The sequence below is a fragment of the Humulus lupulus genome, chromosome X (assembly GCF_963169125.1).
Source record: "Humulus lupulus chromosome X, drHumLupu1.1, whole genome shotgun sequence".
NCBI lineage: Eukaryota > Viridiplantae > Streptophyta > Magnoliopsida > Rosales > Cannabaceae > Humulus > Humulus lupulus.
The window spans coordinates 76639758-76665567 of record NC_084802.1 but is presented as its reverse complement, the minus strand read 5'-3'; the positions used below and the strand labels follow the sequence as shown (position 1 = coordinate 76665567).

The 25810-nt window shown below is 36.3% G+C and overlaps 1 protein-coding gene across 1 annotated transcript; it reads left to right on the top strand.

Moving 5' to 3' along the window:
• Positions 1 to 6320: 6320 nt before the first annotated feature.
• Positions 6321 to 24421, top strand: LOC133805975 (cinnamoyl-CoA reductase CAD2-like). Its single transcript, XM_062244119.1, has 4 exons — positions 6321 to 6482; positions 22850 to 22930; positions 24056 to 24223; positions 24368 to 24421. Exons 1-4 carry the CDS (start codon positions 6321 to 6323, stop codon positions 24419 to 24421), a joined length of 465 nt encoding a protein of 154 aa, XP_062100103.1.
• Positions 24422 to 25810: the final 1389 nt, after the last annotated feature.

The window sequence follows — 25810 nt, the reverse complement described above, 5'->3', positions numbered from 1 at the left end:
TAAGTATTAATTAAACATATCAATAAGATGATCATATACATATTGATCTTAATCCTGAAGTTATTATGAACTCCTGTTTATGTCATTTGAGTCATTTGATTCACTTGTTATGGTTTGTCAAAATGATCAAGCTGAAAACTTTTATTTTGGGGACTCATTGATGTGAATGGCTGGGGACACAATATACAAATATGGCATCTATACCTTTCCGAGAGGAATTGAATAATTTTTCTCTTAAGGGTTAGCTTTTGGAACTGAAAGGTTATTGAGTTCAAATTCATAAATCAGTTTATGAATTAACCTTCACTAGTAAAGTTAATGGTACATAAGAAAATAAGAAATAATTAAAGAGGTAAAACGGTGATCTTATCCCTACATTAATTATGAACCATTAATAGAGGATTGAATTGTTTGTAATGATTAAATCGATGGACGATTTTTATCTTTAAAAAGTACTTTATAATCAATGTCTATAATTGCAAGAGTTCAATCTCATATTTTTAGTGGAATAATATTAAGATTAATAAATTAAAGTTATTATATTAAAGAGATTTAATTAATAATCTAAATTTATTGGAGCTTGAAATTATAGGTCCAAAGGTCCCCGAGATGGCTCTATCAACACTATTCAAGGTATGAGTTGAAACTGGGAAAAATTAGAGAAATGACATATTTGGAAAAAATTTGTTCTTCTGGGTCAAACATGTAATTGAGATAAATTAATTAATTAATATATTAATTTTTTAAATTAGTTAAAAAAATTTAAATAATTATTTAATTATAATTGTAATTTTTTAAATTGGAATTTAATTAATTAGAATAATTAATTTTGAATTAATTAGTTTTATTTATTTAAATAATATGAAAAGATAATTTAGATAATTCAAATTGGATTGGAATTGAATTAGTTTAAAACTTATTCATTAATTAAAATATTTATCTGATAAGATTAGTTATCAGGTATTAGATACTTTTATAATTTTTGAATAAAAAATTATTGGATAATAAATAAATAAAAATGGTTATGACACATGCCTTGAAAAAGCATGAGCCACACGCACTGTGATTGGCGTGTAACTGAGTATTGACTCAGTCTTGGATATTTCTTTTATTTATTATTTAATAATTATTTTATAATTTGAATTTTCAATTTTTAATTTATTATTCTTTTATAAAACTATCTGATAGAAAAGAGTTTCTAGAGTCTTCTTCTAAGTTTTACGTTTTCATAGAGAGAAAAAGATATCGTATTATTTTCTCTATCCCTGAAAATGATCTCAGACCTAAAAATTCCAAGAACTCACGTGTTGAGAATAACTTGAGAATCACTGAAATTTCCACCATTACTCTGTGTGCCCACTCACGCTTGAGTTGTAGAGATACATCATGGAAGATCCTGGTCTAAGTATTTTGGAGGTTGCTTAGGATTGGATGTTCGTAGGAGATACGAAACGATAGCGAGGAGTCTTGATAGTTCTTCAACTGGTAAAATTCCTTATCTTTTCTATGTCACTAATTTATGTGCACATGATAATGGATCCGATTATTTAAAGATTGTTTAAATGATTTTTTTAAATCCCTGGGCCCACCACCCTGTGCAATACGCTGCACACATGGTAAACCAGTTACCAACAATCGGTACCAAAGCGGTCATTAATCTCTTCATACATTAATTGTTGTGTGGGTTAAAATATGCATTCTTATATTATTGTAATATTTGATGAATGGTTGGATGTTTTCTTGATGAATGTTTGTTCTTAAGAGTCATTAATTATATGGTGTTTTAAGTTTAGGAATCAGTCTTTAATTTATATTCTAGATCTACAAAATGTAAGCCATATTTGGCGCATAGGATTTGCAAAAATGATCATCTCGAGCCTCAGCCTCAATGCTTCCTTGGCATCCCTGCTACGCGCCCAATGTAACATGCCGACCTTGAGGGCATGTTACAAGCTAGGTTGGTGCTCGGTCAGATGCGCATTCGAGGGTGCAAGTTGGTGAGCATGTTGATGCCTAGTTTGTATGGCAGTAGCATTTTCGTAAATATCTTTAATATTGCGCAAAAATGGACGAGACTTGGTAGTTCCCATATTGAAGGGGAAATGAATGCAATGATGTGCTTCAGTTTGCGAGACTCAGAGAATTGGAGAGCTGAGAGCCAAATATGTCTCCCAAGCAAAAATCATATATGTTCATGGTAGAAGGCTAAAAGCCTAAAAGGCTCTTTGTAGGGGGAGCACCTAGTGTCAGCTCTCCACCACCCCCTGGCCCAGGTGCCCTAAGTGAGCTACTACTAGTTAGGAGGGCTAGTAGGGTAGGCATATGAGGAACACGAGGGGACTGATATGTCTCCATGCGTAGGAGTACTCATCAACATTACCGGGCCGCCCCGGTTGTGTGTCGAAGTGTACTACTAAAGGTTTATGGCTACGGTTCCCTTAGTTTGCTGGTATGCCGCTTGCATGGAATGTGGCCCAAACCTCTTAAAGATATCGTTGTGTGCCATGGTAATGAGTCTGGACACGAGATGGCATAGGAAGTCATTCGTGAGACTTGAAAAGGGTGCACTATGCTTGAGAAGAACAGAGGTCCAGTGTGTGCTACTAGTCTGGTAGCTAGTCTCGAGGGCCCGCCAACACAAGTTAAGGCATGGTGCCTTGAGGATTAGTCCTTGGACTGTGATAGGAGGTATTTGGATAATATCGAATGTAGCATGACGAGACGTGGTGGCACGTCAGCTAGATGTTGGCTCTTGGCCACACATGCTACCTTGGCTTGTGAATGTCTAGGTGAGCATCTGTTTTGGGATTTTCCTTGCCATAGTGAGAACCTATGGACAGTGTGAGTATCTTGGCTATAGAGCCTTGATGCACAGATGCACTCATAGATGCTTGAGAGCATGACTTGGCGAGAGTTTTTCGAGAGACAAAAGTGAGTAGAGGCACATGGTCGTGCGAAAAATGTGCTTATTGTTATCCGATTTGTTGGAAGGCTAACCTTGGCTCAGAGGAGTCAAGGTGTCACACAATCATTTCCGCTATCAAAATTTTTAGCCTGTGACACCCAGCGCCCCTGGTGCTCTTTGCCGCATGCCTAGAACCTCTCTTGGCACCCTCTAGCTGCACGCGCAGCGCGTCCTGACACACTAGGTGCTACGCCCGAGCGCCTAACACCTCGCCTGGCACCCCAACTGGCTCACCCGAGACTATCGCTCTCCCCATAGGCGCCCTTTGCTCCTCTATGTCGTGCCCAACTCCTTCCAGTTGCGCCTCTGCTTAGGCCAGCTAGTATGTAGGTGGCTTTTGAGCTACCCACAACATGCCAAGTCCAAAATTTCAAATTTCCACTTCTTTCTCCTCACAAGAGTCCTAGGGTAGCTAGACATTTCCTTGAATATATGGACTTCGCCCGAATGTTAATTAGTATTTTAAAATTCTAATTAAATTTTGAATTAAGTGGCCGCAATTAAGATGGGCATAAATAACTAATTGAGCCTTAATTAACAATGTTCAATATTTTTAAAATATTATTTAAAAATTATTGGAGTTATTTATAATTCAAAATTGGGCTTAATGGCATAAAAATAATAGAAGGCCCAAAATATGGAGATGGAGATTCTACATGAAGCATTGGTTTTATTTTGTAATTTATTGCAAGTGTTGTAATTTTTATAGAAATACCCAAAACACCCGGCTCGCATTTATTTATTTATTTAAGTATTTGCATGTATGAAATGTGTTTAATAGCATTGTCATGCATTGTAACATGCCATACATATTCCCCATACATTAGTTAATTAAAGCATGGATCTCATGCGATATTTTGATTAGGAACATCCTATTTGATGATATGTTTTTATTTGATGAATCATATAATAAACTTAGTTTAAATGAGTACAAGATGGTGAATTGATTTTGAAGAGTAAATTTCAAACCTATTTGATAATTAATTTTTTTAGATAGGAAAGTGATATTCTTAATAATTAGAGCATTTATAGACTAGATAATTTATAGGCCTATTTAGTAGATTTATTAAAATTTTGTTTAATATTTAAATGCTTAATGAGATTAATAATTATTAGAATATCATTTGGTAAATTAATTAGATTAATTTTATTAATTAAAAAGCATAGGATGTTTTGAGAAAACACATATTCTAAAATAGTGAGCGAGAGAAGGAGATGTAACAATAACTCACACGATCTCCATTATTAGTTAACACCGAAGTTTCATGGATGAGCTTAGAGGCGTCTTTGTTTGCCTCCCCCTAAGGTTTTTGACTGTGTTATAATACAAGGCTAACTTCTTTATTTTTTTAAGAATATGATTGAATAATGTATTTCAAGTTTGACTGACCCTACGACACACTCTTGAGTTAAGTCATTAATATAAAATAATGGGTTACACCCACAAAGGTTGTCTAGGCTTTCGAGTGGACTAGTTATTTTTGACCAAATAAGCAGTTGTTCGTAAGTCAAAAGAGAAAATAGTTGATTTTAAGTTTTCACTTATGAATTTGAGAAGTGTCTCAGACTTAATTTCAAAATTAGTTTGACCTACCATAAAGCTAAATATCCTGATGGACAACCTAGATTAGGTTATGCTGTGAGAGTTATGTTGATACTTTTTGTAAAGACTTTACAAACTTACTAGGTTGTAGGACTTTTGTATAGTTGTAGCAGGCAGACGTAGAAACCCGATGTGTAGCAAGGGTTCTCTAGTGTATTTATCGTTATGCTAACTAAAAATTTATGGCATGATCTATCATGATCATTGTAACACCCTATGTCACTATATGGCTACTTCCTAGAATGACGATTGACCCTACAAACCAACACAAGTCTTTCCAGCATTATTTGTCCTCACTCGCACGCTTCCTAGGAAATCTTCCCAGGAGGTCACCCATCATGAGAGTACTCCAGGTCAAGTACGCTTAACTTTTGAGTTCTCAAGTGATGGGCTACTGAAAAGAAGATACATCTTATTGATATAGGTAGTACCCATATCCATTTAAGCCATCTTCAAATGTGTAGTCCCATACTTACACAGTCTTAGAATCATCACACTTGACCTTACCCAGGCGGTGTGAGATTGCACAACTTTTACCCGGTCTTTCCCCCATGTGGATCACGGGATTCTGACTGTCACAATCACCCCCCTTAGGGGTCCGACTTCCTCGTCGGCCACACTTCTGGCTAGATCAAGGCTATGATACCATTTGTAATGCCCCACGTCACTACGGCTGCTTCCTGGAATGACGACTGGCCCTACAAAACAATACGAGTCCTTCCAGTGTGCTTTGTCCTCACTCGCACGCTTCCTGTGAAAACTTCCAAGGAGGTCACCCATCATGAGATTACTCCAGGTCAAGCACGCTTAACTTTGGAGTTCTCAAGTGATGGGCTACCGAAAAGAAGATGCATCTTGTTCATATAGGTAGTACCCATCAATCAATTTAAGCCCTCTTCAACTGTGTAGTCCCATACCTACACAGTCTTAGAATCATCACACTTGACCTTCCCCAGGCGGTGTGGGATTACACAACTATTACCCGGTCTTTCCTCCATGCGGAACACGGGATTCTGATAGTCATAATCATTCTGTATTGCTAGGTTTTATCCCTAAATGTTAAGTAACTATCTTTGTTGGTATTAACTTCTCGCCTCTATACGCTTAAGAGCTTTTTTATTTTAAATCAAACAAATGGCAAGGACAAGAGCTCAGAGAGGAAGGGGTCCTGCTGGTCGGGGCTAGGCCACGCCTACTGCTAAAGCTCAAAACGCGTCTGGCACTAGAGCTCCAACCCAAGCTGCTAAAGTTCGTCAGATATTTGAGCAGATGAATAATCTACAAAGGCTAGTGGAGACGCATGGAGCCCAAATTGAAAGAGGGAAAAAGAGACAGGAGTACTCTGATGCACTCCAAGCTAAAAGATTTAATACCCTTTTGGGATGACACCTTATGCCACCCAATAACGCTCAAAACAACGAAGTACCACCTGAAAATGACGAAATACCACCTAAAAATAATGAAGAACAGAACCATGGCTGAAGGTTTTCATTGAGCAACCTGTACCGCCAGTAGTAGCACCAAGAGCTACCCGAGCGAAACCTATCTCAAAAAGTTTCGGCAACCAGAATCAACCTACGTTCGAGGGGACCACTAACCCATCAGTGGCGAAGGAATGGATCAGTATTTTGGAAAGGTTCTCCGACTTTATTGGAACTACCAACAGAGAGGGTAGTTTGCGTGATCTATATGCTGAGAAAAGATGCTCACATCTAGTGGGATGCAACCAAGAAAGGGCATAATGTTGTCGAGATGGAATGGTCAGAGTTCTTGACCTTGTTCAATTCCAAGTACTTTGGTAAGGCAGTGATTAAGCACATAGTGAATGATTTCACAAATCTGAAGCAGGGAACGTCGAGTGTACAGAACTATGCTCGAAAATTCGACCAACTATCTAGGTTCGTGAAGAATCAGGTGAACACCAAAGAGAACTAGATTTGGAGTTTCATGAAGGGCATGTGCAAAGACTGCCAAGTGTGTAGACACTAGTAGGACTGGCCTAGAAACGTATGCTGAAGCTGTGGAACGGGCTCTTCACCAAGAGTCTTGGGACGTGTCAGACAAGCCAAATCCATAGAAGAACGAAAACTAGAGGTACACTCCCAACAACCCCGGACAGTTTCAAGGCAATCAGAATGGGCCAAGAGGAAAGTTCAACCCGAGGTTTCGCCAGAACTTGGGGAGGGCACGCAATCCAAGAGGCTTAAGGTCGAATGCTTGGGGAAATAACAAAAGAAAAGGGGGACCTCCCAATCAGGCAATGGCTACTGTGAGTTTGAACAATGGCCACTGTGCAACAAGTGTAACCGACACCAACGAGGCGAAAGTGGGGTATGTTATAACTGTGGAAAGCCAGGGAACTTTGATAAAGAGTGCCAAATGCCAACCAAGGGTAACAAAAATGTCCAACATAAACAAATTGGAGCTCCGCCTTGAGTTCATGCACTTATGCAAAGCGACAAAGGAGATGGACCATATGATATGGTGTCAAGTCAGATTTCGATTGCCCAAACATCAACATATGCATTGATGGATACTGGTGCATCACATTCTTTTGTATCTTCATCCTTTGTGGAAAAATTAAATAGAATTTCTGAGCTTATGCCTGTTATTTGTGGGATATCCTTGCCTTCGGGAAAGGATATGCTGGTGCGGACATGGGTTAGAGCCATACCAGTCAGGAAAGATCCTTTGGGTTGAAGGTCGTGAGCTAACGGTGGATCTGTTAGTCTTGGACCTACATTAATACGACGTTATATTTTGCATGGATTGGTTAACCAAATATGGAGCCATTGTAGAAAAGTTTTCTTCACCCCAGCAGGAGAAGAGCCATTCTAGTTCAAGGGTACGTCAAGAGAAAAGAAGTGCCCCATGATTCTGCAATGAAGGCCAGAAAAATGCTGAGGGGCGGATGCATCAGTTTTCTGGCAAGCATAGTGGATAAGGATAAAGAGACAAGTCAACAACCATCTGATGTACCAGTTGTGTGCATGTTTCCTGACGTATTTCCTGAAGATCTCCCAGGGATTCCACCAGACCGAGAGATCGTGTTTGAGATAGAGCCAATTCCAGGAATTGTGCCGATCTCAAAGACTCCTTACAGGATGGCACCAACCATACTCAAGGAGTTGCACTTGCAACTGCAAGAGTTACTTGACAAGAAGTTAATAAGGCCAAGCCATTCTCTGTGGGGAGCCCCAATTTTATTTGTGAAGAAGAAAGACAGCTCGATGAGAATGTGCATTGACTATCGGGAGTTGAACAAAATGACAATTAAGAACTGATATCCATTGCCTAGGATCGTAGATCTTTTCTATCAACTGGAGGGGGCATCAACATTCTCAAAGATAGACTTGCAATCGGGCTACCATCAGCTCAAGGTTAAGAAGACAGATATACCAAAGACGACCTTCAGAACACACTATGCTCACTACGAGTTCTGAGTGATGTCCTTTGGGCTAACCAACGTACCTGCAGCATTCATGGATCTCATGAATCGTGTATTTCATGAGTATTTGGATAAGTTTGTCTTCGTGTTCATTGGGGATATTCTAATATACTCAAAAAGCCCAGAAGAGCATGCAACGCATTTGGAACTAGTCCTCCAGCATCTGCAAGCTGAAAAGCTTTACACAAATTTTTCGAAGGGTAAATTCTGGCTAGAGAAAGTTTTCTCGGACACATGGTGTCGGGAGACAGAATTTTGGTAGATCCAACCAAGATAGAAGTTGTTAATCAGTGGAAACCTCCGAAAAATGCTCATAAGGTTAGAAGTTATCTTGGGTTAGCAAGATATTTCCGATGATTTGTGGAAGGATTTTCCAAAATTGCTGCATCGATGACCGCACTCACACACAAAAACATCAAGTACAAATGGATTGACAAGTGCGAGAAGAGTTTTCAGAAGCTGCAAACGAGATTGATGACTACCCTAGTGTCGAAAATCCCTAACGACATAAAGGGATATACAATTAATAGCGATGCCTCAGGCCAAGGGCTGGGAGAGCGCTAATGCAGCATGGAAAAGTGATTGCTTATGCTTCTCGACAGCTAAAGAATTATGAGAAGAACTATCCCACTCATGACCTGGAGCTAGCAGCGGTGGTTTTCGCACTGAAAATCTGGAGGCACTACCTATACGGGATACACTGCGACATCTACACTGATCACAAAAGCCTGAAGTATTTCTTCACTAAGAAGGAATTTAATATGAGACAACATCGATGGTTAGAGTTGTTCAACGACTACGACTACGACATTCTATACCACCCAGGAAAAGCAAACAAGGTGGCGGATGCATTGAGTCAACTTTCAAGGTCTTATATGATGACAGTGAAAGAGGTTCTGCAATAGTTACATGCTGACCTTGCTACCTTGGATTTGGATATAGTAGTCGGTCAATTGGCTAACCTCTCTATTGAGCCTACAATTACGAAAGCTATAAAATGGGGGCAGTTAGTCGATCCTTGGATACAAATACTGATGTGCAAAGTGAGGAAGGAGGAGCAACCATGATTCCATACCTCTGACGACAAAGTACTGGGGTTCAAGGGCAGAATATGTGTTCCAAACGATGATGAAATCCAGAAGCAGTCTTCCCACTTCTTGCCGATCAAGGTAACTTATGGGGCACATAAGTTGGCAGATATCTACATTGCACAAATAGTGACACTGTACGGTGTACCCAAATCCATCGTATTTGATTGTGACGAACGTTTCACCTCGCCCTTTTGGGAGAGAATCCAAACAAGGTTGGGTACTAAACTGAAATTCCTCACCTCTTTCCATCAGCAAACAGACAATCAAAGCGAACGAACAATACTCTGGAACATATGCTAAGAATCTGCGTGCTCATCTTTCAAGGGTCATGGAATGAGAAGCTTTCACTGATAGAGTTCGCTTACAATAACAACTATCATGATTCCATCAAGATGGCTCTGTGTGAGGCTTTTTACGGAAGGAATTTTGATCATCGATTCATTGGCACGAGGCCGTTGAAAGAAATTTTCTTGGATCGGATAAGGTTGATCAGGTTACCGTGGACATTCAGCAGATAAGGCAACACTTGCAAACTTTGATAGATCGACAGCGAAAATATGCCGACCGATGCAGGAGACCCCTGGAGTTTGAGGTTGAAGATAATGTGCTGCTAAAGGTAAGTCCGCTATGAGGGGCTATGCGGTTCGGGAAGAGAGGAAAGCATAGCCTAAGGTTCGTTGGACCTTTTGAAATCATAAAGAGGATCGGGAAGTACCTTATTGTTTAGCTCTTCCACCCACCTTGTTTAAGGTGCATGACATGTTTCATGTATCCATGTTGAGAAAATACATGCACGATCCCTCACATGTACTCATCCATGAGCAGCTGAGCGTTGATCCTCAGCTCGTCTATGAGGAGAAGCTGGTGGCGATTCTAGATCGGAAGGAAAAAATGTTGAGGAACAAGGTTGTGCCGCTGGTAAAGGTGCAGTGGTGTTACCACGACATAGAAGAGGAAACCTAGGAAACAGAAGACAAGATGAGGGAGTTTTATCCTCATTTGTTTTAAGGTTCGAGGGCGAAACCTCTAAAAATTGTAGGCATTGTAACGTCTTGTGTTTCGGGTACCTTTAAACAACTCGGGTCGGGATTGTTTTACCCGAGTTAAGAATATTATTTTAAATAATATTATAGTTGTTGGAGTTTATTTCCATGAGTTTTTGCTAGCCAAATTATGAATTGTGTGATTAAAAGTCAAGATAAGATTTTCGGTCTTGGACCGACACAAAAACCCTAATCGGGTAAAAATCATGGAAAATAAAATGATAAATTATGGCAAATATATTTTGGGCATAAAATAAATTCATAAAAATTAAAATTTGGTCAAAAATAATAAACCTAAGAGGAAATGGAAATTTTAGGGCACTTTGTGTTGAATGCTTAAATTTTTGTCTAATTGTGGAATTTTATTCCATAAATGGACCTTAGGTTAAATTGTATTGTGTGATTAATTAAATTAAATGTGACAGACATTTAATTTAATTATTATGTGTTAAGTTTTTGACCGAGTATCCGTGGAATCCGAGCTAGAAACAGCCCTCAACAACTTGGACTTTCACTTGAACGATTTTGACCGAGTATTGGGCTTCTATTGAGCAGAAAATTAAATTTTTATTCATTTTAAAAGGAGTTAGTTTTACTCATTGAAATCTATAAATAGGAGCTTTCACTCAGCCATTTTCTTCATCATTCAAGTATTCTTCAGAGCCTCCAAGCTGCTAAGTTCATTCTAGAGATAAACACAAGGCTTTTAGGGTTAAAAGATTTCTAATCTAAGCTTTTCTAAACACTTGAGAAATAAGATAGAGTGTGTTATCCAAAAAATCAGAAGCGAATGACGTGACAAGCATTAATTACACATGGATGACACCTGGAAGAATGCGTGTTCGACTATCGACCAGGAAAGCATCCTGTATCAGACGATCAGTTTTTCATACGACCAGACTGGTCGTATGCACTTTATACGCGGAAAAGATCTTGGGCGGTTATGAGGGAATCCGAGATTCTCTCTCATAATTTCTTGAGTATCTGATTATTTAGGAAATAATATCTGTAACAAATCATTGTAAATCTTCCCTGAGCTTATAAATAGAAGAAGAGGACTCAGGGAAGGGGATCGGGCTCTATTTTCTCTTTTCAGACTTCTAAATCGCTTGTGATTAGAAAGATCATAGAAACCATATTGTATTTGTTCTTTAGAGGCTAGTGAAACTCATTGAACCCGAGTTCTTTGATCACTCCTTTGAATCTCAATCTAATAACAATTTAAGTGGACGTAGGTCATTACTAGATTCTGGGGCCAAACCACTATAAAATACCGTGTTCTTATTCTTTTCGTCATTATGTTCTTTTCAACGCATTCATACACGTCAAGAAAATTGTGACTCCGTGTCAGTTGCCCAATTCTAGGGTCAACAGAGTGATATTTCAATATTGAGGTATAGATCGAAGTTCTAATCTATCGAAGGTATTCTTTATCCCTAGGTTTAGTTCATTATAGTTCCTCTTATTCTTTTCATTTTTTTAAATTCCTAACTTTTTATAATGGATTTTGGTTAGGTGTTTAAGTTTCTTGAAACTTAAGATTTTTGGTAAGTTCTTATCATGATGGTTTCGATCTTCTTTTCATCCTCATTTCATTAGAAAACTTATGGATCTTACTGTTTGATTTTAGGAGTTTTCAATCCCGCTCTTGTGTCCAATATTCCAGCTTTTGGTAAGGAAAATAGGTTAGATTTTATGTGTTATGATTATGTTTATATGTTATGTGTATGTATGTATGTATGTATGTATGTATGTATGTATGTATGTATGTATGTGTGTGTGTGTGTGTGTGTGTGTGTGTGTGTGTATGTGTGAGTATATGTTGTATGCTGTAGTCGCTTGGAAAATATGGTTGCCTAGATAGAAAATAGGCAAATCCCAAGATTTTTATCATTATCGTAGACAATAGTTATGATTTAACCTACCTCGAATAGTAGCAAGAGGACCTAGATGATTTATCATATACTATATTGTGTTTAAACCTACCTCGAATAGTAGCAAGATGACCTAGATGGTTTCTATCATATACTACGGTAATGAGTTAATGGTCATTAATATTGTAGTCCTATATTTTATGATTTACGTTTTTACATCATACGTTTTATGATTTATGTTTTTAGACTTATGATTTATGATATGTTTTTGTAGATTTTCCCTGCTGGGCATTAGGCACATTCCTTTTTATTTTAGATGGTGCATGAAAATAAGCATGGAAGGCGGGATGGATTCATGGCAGCTTTGGCATGTGTATTGGGCGAGAACTGAATGAATGCATTGATGGGAAAGATCGAGGATGACGTTTTTTTTCAAGTCTTTTTAATTATGTATCTTTGTTTTTTCGCATTTAGTATTTGAATAATTAATTAATAGTTTTGTTTCCCCTTGTGATTTTATGAAATAACAATGAGATCCCGTATTTTGGATTTTTATAATAAAGTGCTATTATTTTATGTATGTATTCCAAAATAGTAGTTAAGCTTAGTAGTTTTTAATGGTCCGAGGTTTGTAAGTTAGTCGGGTCATTACAGTTGGTATTAGAGCCACGATTCATATGCATGAAGTTCTCCTTGATACACACGCAAAAGCTCCAGATCTAACAGCCAATGTAAGTGTTTATGTTATGAATGTTATGTTTATGTTAATAGATAACTTTTTAGTCATTATGTTTTCAGTCAAAATGAATGTAGCTTTGACCTATCATGATATCCGAGCCATTAAGGCACTGAAAAGGGTTAGAGAGCCATGGGACACAATAGGAGTGCTACAAAGAATCACTCAAAGATGGGTCATATTTCACAAGGAGATGGTTCACCTTCAAATCAATAGGCAAATTATGATGAGAGCCATGGAACAATATGTCCTAGTAATTAGGCCTTTTAAAGATTTTCCTACTGTAGTTTCAAAATTGGAAGAATTATGGGAAACTATGGATGATGAAGATGATTTACCGGTAGCTATGAGATATTATTTTCTTATACTTAGGTTTACCTATAGGTTTGACTTTCAATTCACTAATGAACAAAAGCACAACATCCTAATGAATATTCCCCAAGGTAGTGTTGAGGCTCATGATAATGATGATTATGAGGAAATAAATGATAATATGCTAGATGAAGGGTCAGATGTAGAAGATCTTGATATTTTGAGATTTACCCTAATTATTATTGGTATAATTCTTTATTTATTATGAGTTTGTGATTGTAATAAGTGAAAATATTTTTCCAAATGAATAAAGTTGTTATTTTTTAATGGCATGTATGATGTTTGATGTTTTTTTTACAATCATAATAAATTTAGAATAAATTCAATAAATAATGACTGAGTTTGGTGAGGGTGGATACATATCAATGGACTAGGTTCTATATTGAGAGTATAGGGGGTCATAGTAGTGGGAACGATTTTACTGATCCCAGCCCTACCTCAATATGGTTAACTTTGAAACAACGACGAGTTTTGAGCTTGAGAATTAAGTCATATAGAGTGATTAGAAACAAACATAGAAAATAATATAGATGGTTTAATATTCTAAGTATAGAAACACACCCTAATTTATAAAGATGGCTTACATAATTTTCATAAGAAATCATAACTGATAGGTCCGAGTTATGTTTGCTTAGACTAAGTTTTGCCTTAGAAACTATTAGGGTAAGTTCTAACGTGTTTTCTCAACTTTTAGAACTTTTCTGAAGATGTCGCTCTGAAGGTCTGCATGCACAAACAACAATGCCTCCAGCTTCGCTAACGAGACTCATGAAGCCCCTTGTAGCATCCCAAATTTCCTAATGTGGCTTAGTGCCTGGATTAGGGGGTCGGGAGGCAATAATTGAGTTACTATGTGAATTATATTATAGTATAATTATGTTTGCATGTTAGAGATATTAAATATGTGTATGTGGGCCCGCGTCTTATAAGAAGGGTATTTTAGTAATTTGACCCGTTCGTGGAATAAATTCAAATATGTATTTGTGTGATTGAGACCACATTATTATGTGGATATATTTGGGTTACTCGACGAGAGGCGATCCCGATGAGCAAGTTAATGGAAAAGTCACAACGGGGTTTTAATACCCGACTCGGAGTAAGCTTAGGGGTATTTTAGTAATTTAGTACATTACCGGGAATTAGTGGGTCATGGGAAATTTATTGGTAACCGTGTGAGAATATTGGAAGTAGCGGGAATTATAGGATGTAAATTGTGGATAGCGAGATTTGAGGCAAAGGACAAAATTGCCCTTGTGAACACTTAATGAATAAGCTAAGGGCAAGGGGCAAAATAGTAATTTTTGGTCTAAGTATAGTGTACGGTGGACTGGGAATGTTTGAGAAGGCTAAGGAAATTAAAGGAAGAAAAACACAGCAGCAGCTCTCCGTTTCTCTCTCCCACGTTTTCTTTATGCACCATGGAAGCTTGAGGAATTTTGTGGGAAATTGAAGATCAAAGCCTAGGAATCAAGGTGTTAGGCTTGGGGAAACTAGAGGTTTAGCTCAAGTGGATCAACTCAGTTAAGGTAAGGGTTTTAATCTAATTTTTTCATGATTAGTTCTGCTGAATTATCTAGAGCTATGGTGTTCATGCATGCTTGATAGTTGGGAGGTTGGGTTTGGGGATTTTGATGAGTTTTACTATGATAATTAGCTGGGTTTGATTGGTGAGAATGAGTATATAGATTGTGGGAATTGAATTGGAGGATTGGGATGAAATTGGATGAGTTTTAGTTGGGTTCGGTTGAAGAAAAACCCAGAAAATTCTGGGTTTGTGGGGCTGAGACGCGGCCTACAAAGGAAAATACGAGCTAGCATGGCTCGGAGGCAGGGCGCACCGCGGCGCGCGTTGGTTTCCAAGGAGGCCGAGCCTCTAGAATTAGATGGGGGCCGCGGCTTGGGTTTTCGGGGTCGCGGCCCTTAAGGGGAATTTTGGCCTTAATGGGATTTTTAGGTTGGGGGACTTAACCATTTGGGCTCGAGATCGATTCTACATCCTTGTTAAGTGGAATTCGATGTCCCGAAGGCTAAGATTTGGTCTAGAAGCTTTTATTTACCTGTTGTTGATGGAACTTCCTTATTACGATTGTGACTAGGTTTATGCTAAGGGCTTGAATCGGGGATCGTACTCAAAGGGGCATCGCTAATAACCTGCATACAGACCGAAGGTAAGAAAACTGCACCCGTTATGTGAATGCGTGATTAGGGCTTAATCAATGTGGTGAATGTAGAGATGAATAAGGCTTTGACTTTGTTAATGAACATGATTATAATTATGTTTGTGAATATCTGATTAGGTACATTGTAATGCGCATAATTATGATTATGCCTATGACTGCCGTTTGAATGTATTATAATGTATTGTCATTGTTGATATGTATGCTATGTGAAATATGTGACTGTCTGTTGAGACCGTGAAGCTTGGTTTATAAACCAGAGAGTTATTAGGATGTTAAGTGAGGATCAACTTATTAGTTGAGAGTATATTGGACTCCGGGAGACTCGCCTTATAAGTCGAGAGTCCCAAGGCTTCAACTTATAAGTTGGAGGCACGTGGTGGCTTGACTTATAAGTCAAGGGTTTAAATAACTTGGTTAATAAGCTAAGATTGGCATAGTCCACATGGAGTGCAGACCACCATGGCTGGGCCACCTTGGGAGTGCAACATGCACTTGACTGGCTCGAATGCCCAAAACTTGAAAGAAAGTGTGATACGCACTTGTGTGACTCCATGGTTACCAGTTTGCTTAATGAGCACACAAACTTCAGTTATTACTGCTTGATAGGCATTTTATTCTGTGAGCTGTTAAATATGTTTTCTTACTGAGTCTTCTGGCTCACATGTGCTTTGTGGTGCAGGTAAAGGTAAAGAGAAGCTCAACCAGCCATGAGTCAGAGGGCAATAGTAGTGATATGTACATATGCAGTCCGCTCGACCACCACGGTCGAGATGCTCAAGGGAACTAGGGTTAAACCCAGCTTTTTCTGCTTAGGTCGACTTATTGTGTAACTTGAGTATTGTAACTAACTTTTAAACTGATGTTTTTGGGGATCCCGTGTAAAGAACATGCTTTTAACTTAATGAAAATACTTATGAGTTGACCAAAATTTTTAATGCCTAAACCTTTAGTGGCTTAATCCCATGTTTAGTCCAAATGACTTGTTTAGCAAGTCCAACACTGGTTTTAAACATACTTGGTGACAGACCCTAATTAGCAGGGCGTTACACCCCTCCAGTCCGAAGAAGGGGAAAGCGTGCTACCAATTCTGCTACTAATAGAAATGCACCATCTTCGGTTGATCACACCGCAAAAAGTTTACATAAAGATGTTAGTCTAGTAGGTGCTTGTTGACGCGGTTCTTCGGCAACAGATAATTAATAGAATAAAGACTGGGATTAGTGCTAAATAATGAACCATAATAGATGAGTGATCTCAAAGTAAAATGATAACACAAATACTTTTTTAGGTGGTTCAAAGGTTAAAATCCTTCTAGTCCACCAGCCAATATTATTGCTATCCTTCTGATATTCTTTACAGGGTATTTCTTTACAAAATAGAATCCAACCCCTTGCAACTCCCAGGGTCTCCATATTTATAGGGAGAGGGCACCTGGGGGTTGGCATGGGAGGTCATCCCGTGACCTTCTTACCCATCATGTCACTTCTGTGACATTCATGATTAATTCCTAAAACCTGACAATGAAGTGTAGTCTAATCAATAGGTAAGGGGGATAATGGGCCGCATGGCCCAACCCAGTCGTGGGCGCCTAAACCCGTACATTTATGCTGCGTGTCCGAGAATTCAGGGATGGATCAGACACGTGATGTCTGATATATGCACATTTACATTGCATGGTTGACTTTATAAGGGGTCAGAGGTGCCAACTCAAGCTCGCACCTCGAGCTTGATGTCCTCTCAGCTCGTGGTGTCCATACTTCTGACCCAACTCCTTAGTAATCTTATTAAGCCTTTCGTTACCTCGAGCTAAAGAGGTAGGACCTGGTAACGGCAGCTCCGGGTACATGGCATCCACATGGCTGATATAATTATGCCCTCTCTCAGCTCGCTAATAGCCCGTGGATATTTAGGGCGTACAGTGCTGATTCTAAAAATATGAACGATAGATATTTGTCATATTCTAGATGGCTAATCCCTGTCATACTGCTTGTTTGATTTTATTATGTACAATTCACTACCACGACTAGTGGCCAAGAGGTGAGGATTGCTGGTTTAAACCTAGGGGCACAAAAATGAATGGACCTAGGGGCCCTCATTGTCACACTGCTTGTTTGATTTTATTATGTCCGGTTCACTACCGCGACGAGTGACCAACAGGTGAGGATTGCTGGTTTAAACCTATGGAGACCAAAATGAATGGGACCTAGGGGATCGTCACACTGTTTGTTTGATTTTATTATGTCTGATTCACTACCGCGACGAGTGGCCAAGAGGTGAGGATTGCTAGTTTAAACCTAGGGGAGCCAAAATGAATGGGACCTAGGGGCCTTCACCGTCACACTGGTTGTTTGATTTTATTATGTCCGGTTCACTATCGCGATGAGTGGCTGTGAGGAGAGGATTGCTGGTTTAAACCTAGAGGCGTCAAAATGAATATAACCTAGGGGCCCTCATGCTTACTTAATCATTGAACGGTTAGAACCCGAGCAAGTGCTCTGATAACTTATTCTCGGATAGCAGCCGTGAATATTGGCCATTCAGTGAGAGTGCCTAGAGATACTAGGGTTTTTCAAGTTTGAGTGAGGTTGAACACCCTAGGGGCAACTGCTCGCTAGTACCACTGATTAACATAGAATCTCTGTAAACCTGTTTAACTTCGATTACACTCTTGAATTGTAGCAATGCCCTAGGTAACTTGATGGTTATCCTTGTGAGGGATTTACTTTTGGATAAGTAGCGATGCCCTAGGTAACTCTATAGTTACCCTTGATGGGGATATTTATTGGCTAGAGCTTAGTGTTGAGACTCAGTTCTCCCCTATTGATTAACAAATATGTTGGAGACATAGTACGCCAGAATTGTCTGAAATTCCCGAGCGTTGGTCTCAAATTATATTGTGATATATTATATCTGTTTGCTCTGAGATTTTCTAAGTGCATGGATTTATATGTTTATCTGAAATAGTTTGACATTGGTTAACAGACATGACCATAAGTTTGCCAGGACGCTTTTGCATTCTTGAAATTGGTTTTTTAGGGTCCGGATGGATCCGAAACCCTAATTTTATTGAGTTATTGTTACCAATGGTCAGTAACTTGGTCATTGACCACCTGTCTTCTCTACATGTTGTTGTTTTAAAGTTGAACGTACTAAGCATTTTCGCTTACCAAATTGTTTCTTGTTGTAGATAAGAACAAGGGAAAAGCAGAGCAGTGAGTGCTGGAGTCTACTTTGTGGATGTACATGTAGACCGACCTTTTGGGAAGTTGTTTTATTTTCATAAACAAGGCTCAGCTAGTTTTCATAACCTATGTTTGTATTAAATATTAAGTATGGCTATACGACTTTAAAAAGTTTTTTTTTATACGAGTTTTTGAGACATTTCGTTAAATGAAAGCGTTTATATTTCCGTATTATCGAGTCCTAAAAGTACAGGATGTTACATAATGGTTCTCTTAAGGGTTAGCTTTTGGAATCGAAGGGTTATTGAACTCAAATTCATAAATGAGTGTAGTGTCCCTGAATATTTACTTAGCTAGCTAGATAGTAGTAGATTTTGCTTCAAACTGGGACTTAGTTGGAAACTCATAATAACAGTTATGGATTTTATAAGTTTAACCTATAGTTTAAGAATATTAATTATAACATAAGGTTTGATTATTATAATTAATATTGTTGGTCATACATATATATTTATTATAACCAAAGGTTTAGATAGAGCCAATTAGAGCATGACACTTGTCATAATCATGATTATTAAGGAATTAAATATTTTGATGAATAGTTTTAATAAAAGAAAGATCTAGAAGCTCTAGAACCTTCCAAAAATTGTTAGGATCGTATTATGTCTCAGTCAAAGCTATTTTATCAATTCAAAATATGCTGAAAAAGTGCAATTACGTGTTTGATATATCAACGTATGCCGATATACCGTAGCTATAGGGGCCGATATATCGCCTACGGAAAATACGTTGACTTTGCACGAGTGATCGAACGGGGCTCGGGAATATAGGGGGAGGCGTAATATCGCCTATGGGGGGGGGGGGGGGTGATATATCGGCTCCAAGTGTGTTTTTTTGAAAGTTGTGATTTCGAATTTTAAAATTTTCCCTTAACCACTTAGACCCACCTTTGAACGATTTTGACCGAGTTTTGGGCGTCAGATGAACGAAAATTCAAATCTTTTTCATTTTATATCCATTTTTTTATTCAAATCAAAAGGGGCTAGTTTCACTCCTTGAACTCTATAAATAGGACCTAGTACTCATCCATTTTCTTCATTCTTCAAGCATTTGATCAGAGCTTCCAATGTGCTAGTATTACTATAGAGAGATACACTTGGGTTCGGGATAAAAGCTTTATCATTCTAAGCTTTTCTAAACACTTGGGAAGTAAGATAAAGTGTGATTTCAATATTGAGGTTTAGATCAATCCATAAGATCATTCAAGGTATTCTTATTCCTAAGTTCAATTCTTTATGGTTCTATAGTTTTCTTTTATTCAGATCCTAACTCTTTTTTATGATTCTTGATTAGGTATTTAAGTTCTTAAAACTTAAGGTTCTTCTTGGTAAATTTCCTCTTAGATGGTTTAGTGTTCTTTTTATCACTTTTTCTTTAGATTCTCATCAATTTTACTGCTGGTTTATAGGAGTGTTCTAATCTTGTTCTTGTTCCCGAATATCCGACTTTTGGTAAGGAAAATAGGCTAGATATATGTGTTTATATGTTATGATATATTTTATGCTATGATATGATATATGTTATGTTATACGTTTTATAGTCCTTGGGCATATGACTTGTTTAGCTAGCAAGCCCCGAGAATTTATGGGCATATGACCTGCTTAGCTAGCAAGCCCCACAAATTTATGGGCATAGGGCTTGCTTAGCTAACAAGCCCCAAGAAGTATGATGGCCATTGTAGTCCTATATGATATATGTTTTTTTTTTATATAATCATATATTTTCTAGTATATGTTTATGATATAGTTTTATGCTTATGATTTATGTGTTAGTAGATTTTGCTTACTGGGCATTAGGCTCATTCCTTTATTTTTTTAGTGTGATGCAGGAAAATGATTATAGAAGGCGGAAGGATTCTTGGCAGCTTGGCTTGTGTGTTTAGGAAGAATGGAATGAATGAACTGCGTGTCGATCGAGGATGACGTTATTTAGTCTTTTGAATTATGTTTCTTTTGTAATTACGCACTTAGTTTTTGAACAATTGATTTAAGTTTATGGTTTATGTTTTTATGTATTAAACAATGGGATCCCATACCATATCACATTTTATTTTATACTTTTATGTTATTGATACAATATTTATTTTGGGTTTTTTTTCTTCAATAAAGTTATGTTATTTCCTATGTTTGTATCAAAATAATAGTAGCTATGTCTAGTAGTTTTAATGGTCCGAGGTCTTAGAAATAGTTGGGTCATTACAATGAATTTATGAATGAACCTTCACTAGTAAAGTTAATGGTAATTAAGGAAACAAAAAATAATTAAAGAGGTAAAACAATGATCTTATCCCTACTTTAATTATGAGCCAATAATAGTGGAATGAATTGTATGTAATGATTAAATCGATGGACGCTTTTTGTCTTTAAGAAGTACTCTGTAAATAAATATATATAATTGCAAAAGTGTAGTCTTATATTTTTAGTGGAATAATACTGTGATTAATAAATTAAGGTTATTATGTTAAAGAGATTTAATTAATAATCTAAATTTATTAGAACTTGAAATTATAGGTCCAAAGGTCCCCGAGATGGCTCTATCAACACTAATCAAAGATAGGAGTTGAAACTAGAAAAAATCAGGGAAATGTCATATTTGGAAGAAATTTGTTCTTTAGGGTCAAATATGTAATTGAGATAAATTAATTAATTAAAATATTAATTTTGGAAATTAATTAATTAATTGAATTTTTAAAAATAATTATTTAAATATAATTCTAAATTTTGAAAATGGCATTTTAAATAATTGGAATAATTAATTTTATTTATTTAAATAATGTTAAAAGATATTTCAGATAATTCAAATTGGGTTTGAATTAGTTTAAAATTTATTCATTAGTTAAAATATTTATCTAATTATCTGGTTTTAGATATTTTCATAATTTTTTTAATAAATAATTATTGGATAATAAATAAATAAAAGTGGTTAAGACATATGTCCTGAAAAAGCATGTGTCACACGACAATAACTGTGATTGGCGTCTAACGTAGTATTGGCTCAGTCTTGGATATTTATTTAATTTATTATTTAATAATTGTGTTTATAATTTGAATTTTAAATTGTAAATTTATTATTCTTTTATAAAATTATCTGATAGAAAAGAGTTTCTAGAGGCTTTTTCTAAGTTTACGTTTTCACACAGAGAGAAAAAGATATTGTATTATCTTCTCTATCCCATAAAATTATCTTAGACCTAAAAATTTCAAGATCCCATGTGTTAAGAATATCTTGAGAATCACTCAAATTCCCGCCATTATTCTACGTCTCCAATCGCGTCTTGAGGTGTAGAGATACTTCCTTGAAGATCTTGGTATGGGTATTTTGGAGGCTGCATATGATTGGATGTTTGTAGGAGATATTAAAAGATAGCGAAGAATTTTGATAGTTCTTCAATTGTTAAAATTCCTTATCTTTTTTGCCATTGATTAATGTGCGCATGTTAATGAATCCAATTATTTAAAGATTGTTTAAATGATTTTTTTTAAATCCTTGGACCCACCACCCCGTGCATTCCGCTGCACACATGGTAAACTTATGCTATAAATGATGTGTTTAAAAGCTTCAATCCTATTAGTTGGACATAATGATGGTGCCTACACTATAAAAAGGGTTCTCTTAGATTTTTGATAAACTTGGTCATTCTTTCAAATCTCTTTCTAACCTCTCTCTCTCTAGCTCTCAAGATCATAAGTTTTCTTCACTACTACAAAATTTGTATTTCGCATCAGTCAAACACGTCAGTCAACAAAATTGACTGACGTCGTTGAGTCAAACTAGAGATCCGTGCCAGTTAGTAACTAACGCAAATTTAAGATAACGATATCAGGACACACACTGACGTCGTAGCTCAACTGACGCAAAATCTGTGTACATCCAGTCATTCGCATCAGTAGAACACTGACGCAAATAAACAGTGACGTGTCATTGCACCAAAGATGCTAAAATGTGCTTTTATTAAAAAAAATGGTCTTATAGCATTCTAAATTAAAAACCCTATCTCTTTCCATCGTACACTCTAACAACACCTCTCCCTCTATCTCTCTCACACACACTCACTATCTCTTTTTCTCTCTCACAGCTTGGGTCTCGACGATGCTGCGGTCTTGAACGGGAGGCGAGGTCTCAACGGGCGGCGGGGTGTTGAATGGGCGAGGACTTGATGGTGGGGGCTTGACGAGGGGCTCTCTCTCACATTCTCACCGACTCTCTCTCTCACACACACACTCTCGCTACTCTCTCCCTCACTTCTTTAGCTTTCATTTTCTCTTTTTATTTAATTTTTTTTTGGACTTTTGTAGATGGTGGTGGACATTCGCAGGATGGTTGTGGTGGTGGTGGATGGTTGTGATGGTGATGCAGGTGGCGGAGGACAGATGCAAGTTGGTGTTCTTGATTTTTTTTTATTTTTTAATATCTTTGGATTTCAGAAAGAAAAAGAAAATAAATAAATAAATATATGAGTTGTGTTCGTTTCTCGGTTTGTTCTGATTTGTTTTCATTGATTGTTTATTGAAGAAAGCTATTAATTTGTATGGTAAACTCCGAAACAATAGCTATTAAGTATGGTTATTGAAGTTCCGTTTAATTTATCTATTTATTTTTTATTTGTTTGCATCAGGATGATTTTGAGTGGATTTGCGCAAGTTTTTGAACAAAAGTGTTTTGGGTGTTGTTTCAATAGAAATCTGAATATGAGAACACAGTATATATATTTATATGGTTTTAGGATGATGATACAATAGTGTATACATATTTCTTTAAGTCTTATGTAGTATGTTTATGAGTTATTTCACTGTTATGTATGTTTATGGTCACGTATGTTAATGGTCTCGTGTCCCCTTTAGATTTATTTTTCAGCTGAGTTTTGTGTTTAATGAGACTTTATTATTGGAGCAATATAATGTATAGTTTGTAGTGCCGAGTTATGTACATGCATTCCTATTTAAGTTGTGATTTCATTATTAAGAGCTACACTATGTATTTTACTTTTTATTATGGGTAAATGCTATTTTGGATTCTGTATTTTGTAAAAGTTACCGATCGGTCTTTGTGTTTTGTTAAATGATACTTCAGACTCTGCGTTGTGCAAAATAGAACAAAAGAATACTCTATACCTATTTTTGACAAAACAATTTCAATTATAAGATCAATTCTTGAGTCGTTAGTAATGCGATAGGTTCAGAGAAGCAAGAAAAGCGGTCAATGAGCTGAGAATGAAATATTATATTTGAAATTTTTTTACAAAAATTGAGTATAATGTACTATTTTGTTTCATTTTAAAAAATACAAAATTTGAATGATCATTTAATAAATAAAGGATTTGATGGGTAACTTTTACAAAATATAGGGTGCAAAATAATATTTATCCTTTTATTAATATTTTAAATTGGGTGCGACAGTTTTGGAGTTCTGTAGCATTCTAGTTAGTAGGAATATTTCTCTTTTGGCTCTTGAAAATTTATCTACGAGTCTTTTTGCTTTTTTTTTTTTTCAAATATATATAGCTTCTGCATATTCTTTCAAAAACTATAGCTGAGGCAGCTACTTGGGACTTTGCAAAAGAAAACAAAATGAACTTGGTGACAATAAATCCAAGTTATGTTATTGGTCTAATTTCATCACCAACTCTTAGTTCAAGTGTAGAGATGATTTTGAACCAAATGAATGGCAAGGTTTAGTAAATAATGGAATAGTGTCACCATAGATATTATTTTGACATTAATTTTATTTTGTGATTATTATTTTACTAGTGTTTGATTTAATTTTTTTTATTTGAATTTTCTTGTTATATTTTTTTGGCATATTTCTACAATCAGAGTTCAAGAGTAGGTTTTGATGGTGCTAGACTACATGACTTTGTGAAGATGTAAATATATAAACGTTTATGGACGACTGATTGTGGTTGTACTTTGAAGACTTGTACTAGTATATTAAAATGTGTAAAGATTTCTTTTATGTTTTAATCTGGTTGTGATCAATTTGTGTTAAATATGTGATGTTTTTGGAAGTATATATTGCATTTATGATATTATGGATTTGTTAAATTTGAATATGTTGTATTATTGGACTGAATTGTGGGTTTCTGAATGTGTTGGCATTTTATTTTCTTTTTGGTGCAAAGACATTTATTTTAATTAAAATATGGTTTTTGAGATTTTTTTAAATTTTTTTAAAATTGATATTGGTAATAACATTTGTAATTTCTTTTAGAATTAATGCCCTAAAATTATGAAAATATATTTTATTGATTTAAATAAAAGTATAATTTTATTATGTTTGAATATTATAATTAATATTTGTATTAATTATATAATAATATCAAGAAAGTTCATTATTCATTCGGGAGAATATGATCATAGTTAGTAACATATTAAAATAAGAAATATTTAATAAATGGTTACTAGTACGGTTTACTAAGCATAACATATGTGAGTAATCTAGATTTGGATTACTGATGTGGATAGACATCTTAGTAAATGTGTTATATATGACAGGGCCGATGCGAATTAATTATCTTTATAAACTTGCCATTTAACATAAAGATTTAAGTCTTATCATAATAGATGATAATAGATTAGTCTAAATTCTGAGTATTCATGAACTCCTGTGTTGTGTTTATTGGATCTTTTGATTCACTCGTTAAGGTTTTTTGGTATAGTGAGACTAATGACTTTTGCTTTGGAGATTCAATATCATGAATGGCTGGGAACGTGATTTACAATAATGGAATCCATACTCTCCTAACAAATCAAATATTGGTTCCTTTAGGGTTAATTCTAGAATTGAATAGTTATTGAGCTTAAATCTATAATATGATTATAGATTAATTATTTGCTAGTGAATTAATGGTACTTAAGGATCAAGAGGTAATTTAGAAGGGTAAAATTATAATCTTGACCAACTCTAATTAACGAACCAATAAATGGAGGACAGAACTACATTTATTGATTATATCATGGACTACAAGAGAAAACTATGTAAATATAATTATATAAATACATAGAGTGTAATTCCATATTTATAGTGGAGTAATTATGGAACTAATAAATAATATTATTAGATTAAAGAATTTAATTTATAATTTGGTTTATTGGAGCTTCGTATTATAGGTCTATGGTCTTGAGATAACCTTCTGTGTACCCAAAAAAGATGCACTTGATAACATGGGAAGATTAGTACGCAAGTGAGGTGCGCGTGGCAATTTAAGTGGTTATGTTCTAGTCGACCATCGACCAGAGGAGACTTTGTACGAAAGAGGG

Bases quoted from the DNA above. Each gene is read 5' to 3' on its own strand.
- LOC133805975 (XM_062244119.1), top strand. From the start codon at position 6,321: ATGGAATGGTCAGAGTTCTTGACCTTGTTCAATTCCAAGTACTTTGGT. The intron at 22,931-24,055 runs GTTGGTGTTCTT...AAATATATATAG, and splicing joins GTGGCGGAGGACAGATGCAA to CTTCTGCATATTCTTTCAAA. The intron at 24,224-24,367 runs GTTTAGTAAATA...TTCTACAATCAG, and splicing joins TGAACCAAATGAATGGCAAG to AGTTCAAGAGTAGGTTTTGA.